Source organism: Cydia pomonella, chromosome 25 (genome assembly GCF_033807575.1).
Source record: "Cydia pomonella isolate Wapato2018A chromosome 25, ilCydPomo1, whole genome shotgun sequence".
In the NCBI taxonomy this organism is placed as follows: Eukaryota; Metazoa; Arthropoda; class Insecta; order Lepidoptera; family Tortricidae; genus Cydia; species Cydia pomonella.
This window is the reverse complement of record NC_084727.1, coordinates 10,038,589-10,052,963: the sequence shown is the minus strand read 5'-3', so window position 1 is coordinate 10,052,963 and position 14,375 is coordinate 10,038,589. Positions and strand designations below refer to the sequence as shown.

At 37.2% G+C, this 14,375-nt stretch overlaps 1 protein-coding gene across 1 annotated transcript; it reads right to left on the bottom strand.

Moving 5' to 3' along the window:
* Positions 1-1,469: 1,469 nt before the first annotated feature.
* On the bottom strand, positions 1,470-14,238 carry LOC133531401 (serine hydrolase-like protein). The gene is made up of 7 exons (XM_061869604.1): positions 13,983-14,238; positions 11,781-11,897; positions 10,774-10,926; positions 8,924-9,026; positions 8,259-8,346; positions 6,541-6,638; positions 1,470-5,593 (listed from the first exon to the last, which is right to left on the bottom strand). Exons 1-7 carry the CDS (start codon positions 14,035-14,037, stop codon positions 5,284-5,286), a joined length of 924 nt encoding a protein of 307 aa, XP_061725588.1. The 5' UTR covers positions 14,038-14,238; the 3' UTR covers positions 1,470-5,283.
* Positions 14,239-14,375: the final 137 nt, after the last annotated feature.

The window sequence follows — 14,375 nt, the reverse complement described above, 5'->3', positions numbered from 1 at the left end:
TACAAATTACAATTACTAGGAAATAGTACATTACGATACAAGTGCGAAAAATAGGAAATTCGAAACAAGTGGCGATAAATTAAAACACGACCGAAGGGAGTGTTTTAAATCGACACGAGTTGCGAATTACCTATTCGCACATGTATCGTACAACGTTTTACAGTACATATGGCCCTTTAAATGTTCGACACAGTAACATAATATGCTACTTCTCGCACTAGTGCTATAAAGTAGCCCCATATGTACTGTAAAAGTAGTTGTGCCTTTGATTAACGATTACTAACTACATTTTGTAGTTCATAATCGAATTAATAACTACATTTTGAAATTGTAATCTGTAATAAATTACTTTATGCGATTACAAATTACTTTACTCAAAAAAATGTTTTCGATTATCTTTGTTTCCTAAATAAAGTTAAAAAAATGAATGAATTTTATGTTGATCTGAATGTTAGTTTTACAAGATTTTGTGCACCACAGACATTTTCGGGCAAAAATCAAGTTTTTGTCAGGTGGTCAGTTTCATGAAGCAGCACCCGAGCATTTTATTATTTATTTATATGGCATGACGTTAAGTAAATGTATGAAAAAAAATATATTAATAAGTCCTTTTGTTTACATAAGTACTAAATTTTACTCATCTTTGCCTATCAAGAATAATTGAGTAATTTTGATTATAAATTAATGTATTTTTGCTTACAAATTACAATGTAATCTTAATTGCAAGTAGTTGTAACTACATGTAATCTAATTTGTAGGTAAAATTACAAAAAAAATTGATTACGCCCAACACTGGTAGCCCTTTTATACGATGTGACATATTTGCGGTTGATAAGTCTAATAGCCAGCCACAAAATAACTGGGTCAAAATTATTTACGTTGACTTTTTTTTTCCCCAAAAAATGTGACGGAGTATAGTTTTGTATGATATGAGATTTCGTTTTTAATTTTTCTCATGTAAAATAATCTACAGTTTTAACATGCAACAGCACTCGGTGCAGTTTGACAGCGATTCAGGGACGAATCATGTTCTCCCTTTCTAATGTATAACACTATCACATTTGGCTATTTAGGGTTGTCCTAATTAAAGTCAGAACGACATGCTTTGCCCCTAATTAAAGTCATGCACGCAAAGGAACGACATGCTTTGCCAACCCTAATAATTGATCGTAGCAACGCTGAGCCGAACGGAGCCGAGAATGCCCGAACGCTGCAGTGTCCCTGGTCTAGTTAGGATTACAGATGTGCTGGTTGCGGAAAGTTTCCAAAAAAAAGGAAAACTTCTCGGAAATTTCTTAAAAAATTCACAGAAGTATAATAAATTTCCATTTTATGTTTCGGAAACTTTCAATCCCCATACAAAATAATAAGAATTTTCCGGAACTATTGAATGTGGAAAATTTCGCAAATTTGGAAAGTTTCCTTCGGCACACAAGTAGTTAGGATAGAGTAAATATAAAATAAAAATATTTGATAACAAAGTAATAAATGTATTTCTTCCACCACAAATAATACAAATATGCCAATGACATAATTTCAGTGTTTTTTCACTGGAAACCTCAAAGCCCATGCCCTAAATATTGGTAACTATACTTGGTCACAAATCTTGTCAGTAGCAAAAGGCGGCAAATTTGAATAATCGCGGGTTAGCAACAATGTTTTCGAATAATTCCAAAATCGCGTGTCATCTGTGTTTTATCTGTGGAATGTGTATAGTGAATGACAGCCATCATGTTTGTTTACATTCTGAATTTGCTATTTCAAGGGAAAATTCTGCTGTTACCAAATACCAATATATTAAATAAGCTTGTGCATGAACTTAACCAAAGCCAAGGTGCCTACAATATACAATCACGCGCGTTGATCGTAAATTTTTGTAAAATTTGAGGTTATGTTAGTTACATGTTTTGGTTAGATGTACATTGCTGCTTTTCTTAGCGCAATACCAACGCAATACTGTTTTTTGAGTGTTGCACTACTTCACTTTGCTGTACATTGCTACTGGCATACTTTGCTAGACAGACTATGAAACTAAAGCCTGGCCTGATATACATATTATCACGCCCCATATTGCGGAATTTCATTGGAACAAATTTTTTCATACTAAACTGAACTGTCACCCTATACATGAAAATAACAGCGCCCTCTTGACAATGATCATATATTTCTGGTCGGGCTTTAATTTGTTATAGGTAAAAAACTTAAGTAAGTCACCTGTTGTATGTAGTTGTGACGTGTTCGAATAGACAATACATGTTTAAAAGACACACACAAACAAAACAAATGTCTATTCGGACACGTCACAACTACATACAACAGGTGACTTACTTAAGTTTAAAAAAAAAAATATTCTTATTCTTATTCTTATTCTTACCTATAGCACCTTATATAAAATATAAATACATCAATTTTTGTTAATTTTTTACAGAATGTAAATATCTACTGCATAGGACGCGTTGTTTTATTCTACAATTGAGTCTGACTGTACATATATTGGAGCGGTTCTTTTTTTGACACTTTTTTGTGACCTTTTTCATCACTTGTGTTATTTCTAGTCAGGATCGTGAGCCCTTTTCGTCCTTATAGGAGAATAAGTGTCCTAAAATTTCCATACATTTTTTAAACTTTCCTTTTTGTTACCACCATCGCCATACAAAGTATAAGGGGAAATGGTCCCTTTTCACCCGTATAGGGAGAAAGGTTCCTAAAATTTCCATACCTTTTTCAAACTTTCCTTTTTGTTACCAGCATCGCCATACAAAGTATAAGGGGAAATGGTCCCTTTTCACCCGTATAGGGAGAAAGGTTCCCAAAATTTCCATACCTTTTTCAAACTTTCCTTTTTGTTACCACCATCGCCATACAAAGTATTAGGGGAAATGGTCCCTTTTCACCCGTATAGGGAGAAAGGTTCCTAAAATTTCCATACCTTTTTCAAACTTTCCTTTTTGTTACCAGCATCGCCATACAAAGTATAAGGGGAAATGGTCCCTTTTCACCCGTATAGGGAGAAAGGATCCCAAAATTTCCATACATTTTTTAAACTTTCCTTTTTGTTACCAGCATCGCCATACAAAGTATAAGGGGAAATGGTCCCTTTTCACCCGTATAGGGAGAAAGGATCCCAAAATTTCCATACATTTTTTAAACTTTCCTTTTTGTTACCACCATCGCCATACAAAGTATAAGGGGAAATGGTAACACAATAGGAAAAAAACTTTGGGACATTTTTTTATTCCCATCAGAATCGAAAGGACTCGTGAGTCTGAGTAGAAGAAACACAAAATTTATGAAAAAATACAAAATTAATGAAAGTGATTTTTTTTAAGAAACGCTCATTTAAATGTAGATTACTTTGGAATGTACCAATTAGCCAGGTTTTTTTCTAAAACTACACCTTTCCGTCCCTACCACAAACATATTTTCTAAAAATTAATCTATTAATATTACAAGCACAACAATAAATAGCAAGACCATAACTTTCACTTTTTCTAAATAAATAAAAAATAATACACTAAAGTCAGACCAAGCTAAGTTGGCAACGATTTTGACAGCCCAGCCTGTGCAAGTGTTATTTTAAACTCCTATTAAACTATGACGCTTTATTAAAACTTGCAACAGGTTGGGCTGTTAAAATCGCTGCCAACTTAGCTTGGTCTGGCTCTATTTCCTTTTAAATCTTCATAAAAAACAATAAAAATATTAAAACTTAGGGACCAAATCAAATCATTTTGTTTCGTGTTTTTTAAGTAGTCACTATACTGTGTACATATATAATATATTATACAGAGCAGGAAAAAAATATGAGAACATGTTTTGTTATATCTGCTTAAACTCAAGTTTTCCTAAAAAAACATCCGTCTTTATGTGTCTCTTTAGCGATAACATATTATAAAACTTCAAATGTCGTTTTTTTAGAAAAAAATGAGTTTCGTGCTCATTATTTTTTCCTGCTCTCAAACATATACTCAAACCAGCCATTAACTAGCAAGTTGCTTGAGCATCACTTTCTACAGGAGTTAGAAGATTTAGTAATTTTTTAGTACTTTGGAGGACAATTTCTCCCAATAGGTTGAGTTTGGGCAGCTAAAAAAAATACGTGTCTGTTATTTTAGACTACTCTATAACATATATAAATATAAATCAAATCGGAACCGGACAGTTGGGTACCTTTCCTTGTTAGTGGAAAAAGTTTTCTCCCGAAATAGAATTTCATAGAAAAAATACCGTTATTTCGCTACGATCGCGAAGCTATTCTTATTCTTCCCTCTTAATCAGTAAATATTCGGGAGACCGAGCTATGCTCAGAAAACATAAAAAATACGCGTTTTCCTAGAGACAAGACCTAGTTAGATTTTTTCGCCCCGAAAACCCTCACATAGCAAATTTCATTGAAATCGTTAGAGCTATTTCCGAGATCCCCGAAATATGTTTATATACAAGAATTGCTCGTTTAAAGGTATAAGATATTGTTCCTTCAAGTATCTACCTAATACAAATTAGGCGAGGTAACTGAAAAAATTTAACCACGTATTCCTGAGGTCATGTGAGGTGATGGATGCCAGGCTTTCGAGTTTAATGTAATATTGTTTTATTTTGTGTACAATGTTATTGTATCTTCTTTTATGTGCTGTTGTTAATATGTTTGATCTTCGTTGCATGACGGATTAGATTTCTGTAATGTCGTGTAAACATATTTTAAATAAATAAAAATAAGAAGGAATAAATCATTAATAAATTTAAGTGAATTCCGCCAAAAAAAATTTTTTTTTTTTACATTTTGTATGTTATTAAACTTATTAATATGAATTGGTATTGGTTCATTTTTTTCGTAAAAACTAGTCTATAGACTAGTCTATAAACTAGTCTATAGACTAGTTTTTACGAAAACGCAAGTTTGATACATTTAAGTACCATAAAATCAGTATTTCAATGAACTTTTGTCCCCTGGACAACTAATCGTAACCATGGCAACGAGTGACGCTAAAAAGTTGATTCTCCCCTATTCAAAGTGTTCCTTGTCGCTTCGATATCTGTCAATAAGGACGTCTATACTAGGTCCCATAGTGGGGACACCGCCATCAAAAATGCGTTATGCACTAGAACACAATAAAAAAACGTTTTTTTTTTATTGGTATTAACACTGAAACTAGGCGAATAAAAAAAAAGTTTATATGACATTTTCGTCTCTAAATACGACCAGGAATATACTGTTAAAATATTTCCGTTTCCTCGCGGGCACCGGGTATAACAAAACAAAAAAAAAAACAAAAAAAATATATATCACAGTTTAGCTTTCCTATCCAGCCCGTCCACTCCATACACTAAAAACAGCTCAACAAACGCCGCCATCCTCTCCGGGTGCATCACATGAACATCGTGTTTCCCCTCCACCGTGATTACTCTATAATTTTTATTTGGGTAACAAGTTTCGTCAAGCGCGAACGGGGTCGCTTTGTATGCGCCGCGCTCTAGAGACTCTGTGGCGACTATTGTGAGTGTGGGCGTTTTCAGGTTGGTGTACAGTTTTTGTAGATGTTCGGATGTGTTGGGCGGGAATATGACGGTTTTGGTACGCTGGTCGTAGATGTATCTGTGGAAAAAAAAATGGTTAAGAAAGTGGATAGACGCTTAAAGAGCCTCAAAATCTCATTGTCATAGAAACCATAGAGAAATTTAACCTCCTGAGACCAAGAAGCAATTGTTTTGTTTTTGAATTTGGAACCCTTAGTTACATAATAAAAGTTCAAAATAGATTTTGGAATATGTACAAAAAAAATTATTTCTTAGGAGGATAAGTAAAGGGTAACTCCATACATCAGTTTTTTTACCTCAACGCGAGTTACTTCGTAGTCGACATCTAGCGTCAAATAGCGTTAGCAGTACTGCTAGTTGGCATTTGGCAATAGATGTCGCGACGAACGAAAACTCTAATGCTCAACATTTTTCAGCTAATATTATTACCGGAACTATTTTCAACTACTTGTAATATTAGTTGTAAATTGTTTTGGCAATACATTTTTCGACAGTCGCGTTTTTTCTTTTTGTATGGACGGTCGCGCGGTATACGTCCCTCTTAACTCTTAAGTTCGTTCCAAAGCCACCACTACCTGTGAAATGTTTTTTTCTCAAATTTGCTATGAAATGTTGACATGACTTACGATTAATTAGGTCCAGAAATACTACACATCAGGTGCGACGAGTGAAGATGATATGTAAAGGAATTTCATACAGCCTTACACACCTAGGACTGTAAGGCAACCTTCTTTTGTTTTTTAACGTCAAATTGTGACACAATGTCTTGGCATCCAACCATCAACTAGCTTCAGTTAGCTTGGTACGGTGATTTGTTGTGCATATTCGTTGCTAAGCAACTACGGTGGCGCATCGCGCTGACGCTCGGACTTACGCGCGTAAGGTTGTACCCCGCTGGTACAGTGGCGAGCCGAGTAGGTCGCCACAAAACAAACTGACTACAATTTTTTTGAGATACGTTTCCCGGCCTCTATAGTAATGTACTATGACAGCTGTCAAACTCACCTGACGAGCCCCTCCCCCACCGGCTCGCTGATTCTGTCAAGCACCATGCTCGCTACGGCGCCCGTCAGACCGCGGTTGTGCTCCAGCATTGACAGCGCCTGTCAATGTCAATAATGTAGGTAATTAATATATAAAAAAAGTTTCCGGCAACTGGTTCAACAACAAGTTTCCATTGCAAAATCCATAAATGAAATGGATATCCGCTAAATGAGCCGAAGGATAATGCGGCATAATGATTGTTTTTATTACAATATATTTGCAAATGAATCTTGCGTGACAGTCTGAATAATAATTTTGGACGTTGACATTTTAGCGACGTTAAGTTAAATTTACCGGCCAGTTATTAGCGTAAGCACATAATTTGCACTCTAGCGATAAAACGCAGAAGGGAGAATCAACTTTTTAGCGTCACTCGTTGCCATGGTTACGATTAGTTGTCCAGGGGACAAAAGTTCATTGAAATACTGATTTTATGGTACTTAAATGTATCAAACTTGCGTTTTTGTGGTCGTTATAACCAATGTCCATAATGGGCCCCCTACTAAGCATGTTAATAGAACGGCATACAACGTCTCTCCAAACAAACTGTGCCACTGTTGTCCCTTGGACAACGGGACAGGATAACAAAACAAAAAAAGTTGATTCACCCAGAAACAAAACCTAAGTCTAGTCTGGCAATACATGTATTTTGTGATAAAGAGAAGATAAAGATATTGTTACAATTATACGAGTACTACACTGGCACTCAGCGATAAATCATATCTTCATCACATACAAAATACTGTCTGTTATAAAAACTTTTTGTAGTTGGACACCAAACTTAATTAGGATAGGTACTGGCCAATAACGTTTTTAGTGTTTCTGCGCAGAAAAGTTTTAAGTGCGCCTAGTTACGTCACATTCTTAGAGTGTGTTATACTTTAGATTACGGAACTTTAGATTATACAACTTGTTAAATTCTTAAAATCGCGATTATCTAAAAAAAATATGCGTTTTTGGACTACATGTTGTACCACTTTTTTTACTCCATTTAAGCTTAGGAAGCTATGGTTAAAATCGGTCGGGTTTAAACAGCCCACGGTGTATAATATATATAAGTAAATGCCAGCTATAAGTATGGAAAAGGAAGCAGATAAAAGTATTACGGAGCAGATAAAAAGTGAAGTTTAATGAGTATCTTGAAATAATTAGGACATTGAGCGCGCCATAAGTCTATAGGCAGAGAATTCCATAGTCGGATAGCTTAAAACGTGAAAGAATTATTGGGAGAATCAACTTTTTAGCGTCACTCGTTGCCATGGTTACGATTAGTTGTCCAGGGGACAAAAGTTCATTGAAATACTGATTTTATGGTACTTAAATGAATTAAACTTGCGTTTTTGTGGTCGTTATAACCAATGTCCATAATGGGCCCCCTACTAAGCATGTTAATAGAACGGCATACAACATCTCTAAAAACAAACTGTGCCACTGTTGTCCCTTGGACAACGGGACAGGATAACAAAACAAAAAAAGTTGATTCACCCTATTATAAAATTTAGAAGAGGATGATGGTACGGAAAGAAGCAAGTTCTGGGAGCACCTAACAGAACGGAGGTAGCTGATACGGTTCTTGAGATAGCGGGGAGTCGCGGGGTTAAAAAGAATGGAATACAGAAGACAAAACGTGAGAGTTACGACGTAAGCAACAAAAGCTTTACTTAACGTTGATCCCTTACCTTTTCTCTCGTGTATTTCGGAGCGTTCTTCTTGGGCGAGTTGTAGATATGATACTTCTGGTAATACCTCGTGAAGTAATAATGGTACCTGTCAAAAAAAGTGTTAACTGTAACTTAATAACTGTGGCCTGGAAACCTATTTGACACGTCAAAATTACTTGCACCTCGTGGCTTTTGAGCTTCTCCCTACGCTGAAGACCCCAACTGTCAAATAAAATAAAATGAAAGCCTTGCTTTTAATATACTAATGGCGTTATTTATAAACAGGCTACAATCCTCAGCTCGTTAAGAATCGTTTGTCTTTATCTATCACATTGTTTGTCTGATTTTTTTCTCAAGTTTTCTAAGTATTGTAGCGCCACCTATTTATGGTTTTTTGTCGGACACTTTTTGGTACATGGAGATTTTGTTCCTGTCCGAAGGACTGTTAATCAGTGGGCCCTTTTTTTTTTAATTTATTTGAATCAAAAGAAGATTACAAAAAGCCTTAAACTACTAATCTGCCAAACTGCAGTACAGTTTGTTGGCAGAAAAAAAAAACTAAATCTACCCTCCATCAACTAGTATTGTAAATATTAATAACTATAGCCGCTTTTGCATACGTATGTATATTGAAACCTTATTATATTACCTTATTATATATGAGAGAAAGAGATAAAACTTACCATGCTGCAAACTGGTCTGGTCGGACGGTAGCGTACGCCGGTGTGGGGTCGAAATCCACCACGAACGACATCCTGTCAGGGTACGACAGGTTGTACACTTTACCTGTAACCACACATTTATTCATTTAAAAAAAACGCTAATAGCATCAAAGACAGGTAAACAATACACAGATGAATGTTTACAGTTTATCCAGTTTTTCCCATATTGCCTTAGATGGTTTATCAGTCTGCTCCGGTTTCCGGTACCTTGGGTCATTGATCCAAAGTGACGGCAACATCGACCGTGACTCGAAAAATAGAATAAATGCGGGATGGATGAAATGGCGACAGGTCTCTGGAACAACTTGCGATCGACGAATGCCCCTTAAACTTAAGGGGAAAATCTACAGGACGATCCTGAGACCTGTTGTAATGTTTGGATCAGAATGCTGGGCGACGAAAGTGACGGATGAAAGAAGAGTGCACGCAGCGGAAATGAGAATGTTGAGATGGATGTGTGGAGTGACGAGAAAGGATCGGATTAAGAATGAGTATATAAGGGGAAGTTTGAAAGTAGCACCGGTAGCGGAGAAGATAAGGAGTGGTAGGTTAGCGTGGTATGGGCATTTAATGAGGAGGGATGAATGCCATATAGGAAAAAGAATGTTAGGAATTAATGTTGATGGACGGAGAGCGGATGGACCCAAAACACGATGGATGGATTGTGTGAAAGAGGATATGAGAAAGAAAGGAGTGAGTGCTGAGGTGACGAAAGATAGAGGAGAATGGAAGAGAAGAACATGTTGTGCCGACCCCACATAACGTGGGATAAGGGCAGGAGGAAGAAGAGGAGATGAATGTATACAGTTATTTATGAAGATGACGATTTCATGAATTACCTTCGGTATATTCAGGGTAAACAACACTAATGTCAGTCCTAAAAACAAGAAGATTTGAGGAGATTGGTATGGGAATGCCGCCGCCGGGACAGTAACCTGCAGCTCCAACTTCAGGGAATTGGGCTGAATGAACGCAACACGCGATCGACAGCCCGCCTGCTTCCGGCCGGACGTCCCTACACTACATCTACATCTACAATGTCAGTCCTGCAGCGATGCCATTTTGATTTATTTTAAGGTAGTAGTATAAAAAGTGGTGCCATCTATACTCTGTATCTTTAGGTATTTAAATAAAAGTCCTTAAGCCAGTTAAGGGTAGATGAAAACGTTGCATGATCAAATAATGTAGGATAAAGTCAGGTCGTTCAGTGACAGATCCAGGCGGTTTTGTATTTGGTTGGTTAACCAATAAATGTTATAACTATATATATATATATATATATACTACGTCGGTGGCAAACAAGCATACGGCCCGCCTGATGGTAAGCAGTCTCCGTAGCCTATGTACGCCTGCAACTCCAGAGGAGTCACATGCGCGTTGCCGACCCTAGCCTATCCCCCCCCCCCCCCCTCGTTGAGCTCTGGCAACCTTACTCACCTGCAGGAACACAACACTATGAGTAGGGTCTAGTGTTATTTGGCTGCGGTTTTCCGTAAGGTGGAGGTACTTCCCCAGTTGGGCTCCGTTCTAGATCTGGAATGATATCCGCTGTGCTGTGCCCTACCACACAAAGCGAGATGACATTCACAATGCCCATACCTCTCTTTTGGACGTAGTTTAAGGATGTACCCGGGTCCAAACTACCCGAAAATGTACAAATTGTTTGTTTACTTTTATTTAAATACCTAGAGATACAGAGTATGATAGATCAAAGGCCAAAGGTATGGCGGAATCGTTTCGAGCGATGGCGCCACAACCTTTAGCTGATGAGCGGGAACCAGTCTAAGTGGGCGTTGCCGGGGAGTTCTTACCTAGAAGAGTCCCGAGTGAATGCCCCATGAACCCGAAGGTCTTCCAGCGGAAGTGTCTCCGGACCACCTCCATGGAGTACACCAGGTCGTGTGCCGACATCATGACGCCGGGCGGGAACCAGTCTGAGTGGGCGTTGCCTGGGAGTTCCATGGCTGTAAAGAAAAGCTTGAATTATGGCCTTATTTATAAAAAAAATGCAGCTCGACTTTAGATATTCAGCGTGGCGTATATTGTAAAATATTTTGACACAATTTGTTATATATCAACCATAGTTATGCACCTACGTGTGACTTTATTCCATTTTTGATTATTGTATAAATTATAAGCGAAAAACAGATTTCATACAAATTTTTAAACGCTCCTAACTCTTATAATAAATAAAAATTCGAAAAAAATCGAACGTAGATGCATAACTATGGTTGATATACAACAAATTGTGCCAAAATATTTTCAATAATGTGAGAAAAATGAGGACTACGTTTATATGAAAAGGTGATTCCACGCGAGTCCTCTATTTTCGTCTTAAAGGGCTAAGCATCCAGGCCATAAAACTCCAAAAACCAAGAATTTGACACTATACGTAGGGTACAGTCGCCAACAGATATATCGGAGTGGCCATTGTGCTCACTCCGTGCCACAACTGCAACTGGACTGGACGTCGTTCGATACCCCCCGTAAAGGTCTTAGCACACTATTACAACTCAACAGCCACTCGACTCAAAATTAAATATTGAAATTAAAGCCTTACCTTGTATGTCCTACAGTACAATTTTAACATTTAGGTAACTGTCGGGTGGTCTACGCGTCGTCCACTCGTCGTCCACTAAGCTGAACCAAAAGTGAGTTGAGTTGGTGTGGAATTGATATAGTGTGCGAAGACCTTTAGGGGGGTATGAGGGGCAGCTTCGGCCAATTGACCTCCCCACCGACCGGTGGGGAGGTCAATTGGCCGTCATTTGGGGGACGGTGTGTGTGGCTGGTGACAACTGCAACATAGTTTGCTTACCAATGTAGTAGAACCGGTCAGGGAGTCGCTCTATGATGGGCCTCCAGCTAGCTGCTGAGTCCACTGCTCCATGTACCAGTAGTACAGGCGGGTTGAAGCAGGAGCCCCATGCCACAACTGCAACATTATTGTTAAAATTAATAAACAACAAAGATCAAAGTAACAACAATAGTCGATAACTGGAATAAAATCCAGTCTAGAATTTGGCAGGAAAGAGATTGTTGATGAATGATCACATATTTTATTTAATCCGAACCACACAAAATTAACAAAAGCATATTAAAATTATGTTTAAAGTTTTGAAATATATGGTTACCCTATTTGGAAACGAGTCATATTTTTCGAAAGACCACTCTAATTTGAACCTTTAAGTCCGATTGCTAAGGATGAAATTATGTTGACATGTATGTGGTCGATAAATCGTTCTATGCCTGGAAAAGGTTAACCCACACTTGACTTTTAACAATATAATATTTAATTAAAAATAAAAACATAAGTAATGTTAGTAATGACATTGAAGAAAACATCAAAACTATCTATTATGAGTTAATATATGCAACTTTGTCACTTGAAAGATACATTCTCATTATACACAATATTTTAAAATAAAATTGTTACATTGTAAGTACAATAGAAAGGTTGACATGTTAGTATAGTCAGCAAACAAGCAGATGAGCTGCCTGATGGGAAGCGGTCATCGTCGCCCATGGACATAAGCAACACCATAGGAGCCAGTTAAGCGTTGCCGACCCTTGAGGACCCTAAATACCCGCTTCTTGAAGAATCCCATGTCGTAGCACAAAGGAAATACCTCAGGAGGCAAGTCATTCCACATTCCGCATGTATAAAATTAATTGTGAATGTAATTCTAGAAGACATCCAAAATGATACAACAAACACCATGATGACCTGTCTGGCTTAGTGGGCCCTGCCTATGAAGCCGATGGTCCTGGGTTTGAACGGTATTTGTTCCTGAGTCATGGGTGTTTTCTATGTATATAAGTATGTATTTATCTATATATGAATGTATATTGTCGCCTCGTACCCATAGTACAAGTATAGTTCAGGGCTAGGACGATTTGTATATAAGATTGTCCCCAAATATATATTATTATTTTTATTATTATTATTATTAGAGCTTCATTATTCCACAGAGAATTTTTTCGTTTGATATATATATTTATAAATATAAATTTTTATTTTTCTTCTGTAGACCCCTTCTGGGTAAAAGCCTCCTCCAGCTGTTTCCATTTGTTTCTGTCTTTCCATTTGCTACGCTTTAGCGTAGCAAATATATATTATATCACCAGGCTTTTTATGACCTTCCACAAGCCCCTAATCATTGTTTGTGAACTAGGCTATAGTTCCCGCGTGATACTTTGATGGACGGAAGCCATGGGGTGCCTTGTACACTCTCCGCAATGGTCCATCGTGAGCTACGAGCGGTGATATGGATAGGCAGAATACAAATGTAACTTTTTCAGTATTGTGAGGTTCGTAGGCTCACCTACTTGGACTTTAACCTATTTTATCAGTTTTTTTTTTTTATGATAGAGGAGGCAAACGAGCAGACGGATCACCTCATGGTAAGCGATTACCGCCGCCCATAGACACCTGCAGCACCAGAGGGGTTGTAAGTGCTTTGCCGGCGTTTAAGATGAGAGTATGCTCTTTTCTCGAAGATTTGAAGGACGTGTTGTATCATAATCATAATAATTGTAGTGACTCAGAATTATTAAAGTATCTGTAATGTTTTAGATAAGCTTTATTTATAGTTAAACTTAGATACTGGCCATTGAATCACTGGTGGCTTAGCGGTAAGAGTGTGCAACTTGTTTGCAATCTGGAGGTCGCCGGTTCAAACCCTAGCTCGTACCAATGACTTTTACGGAACTTATGTATGAAATATCATTTAAGATTTACCAGTCGCTTTTCGGTGAAGGAAAACATCGTGAGGAAACCGAACTAATCCTAACAAGGCCTAGTTTACCCTCTGGGTTGGAAGGTTATATGGCAGTCACTTTCGTAAAAACTAGTGCCTACGCCAAATCTTGGGATTCGTTGTCAAGCGGACCCCAGGCTGCCATGAGCCGTGGCAAAATGCCGCGAGGAAGAAGAAGAAGACTGGCTATTGACAGGAAAAAAGTTTCGTTTTGAATATAAGTTACGTTTACAATCCGTAAAAAAAATTAAAATACTTACCACAAATTCTTCCCCATGGAGCTTCGATAAACCATTCCTTTTCAGAGTCAAGCATTTTATTAAATGTATTTATTTACACAGTATTTTATAAATGACACTAAAACAATATTTACAATATTCTTGCCGTTTGCAATTCGTTTAACTCGCTAATCATTCACTTAAATCGAATGAATCTAATCATTACCATATTATAATTTCAATGATAAAAGTTATGACCAATATTTCTGTTAATAAACTCGAGACTTAAAAACACGTAGAATTTATATTCTATTTTTATTTAATTTAATTTAGTTAGTTTTATTTAATTTTATTGTAATGAATGTATTAGTAATCATATTACTGGTTCAATTCATTTTTATGATAGACAATGTTGATAAGGAATGGCAGTGAAAA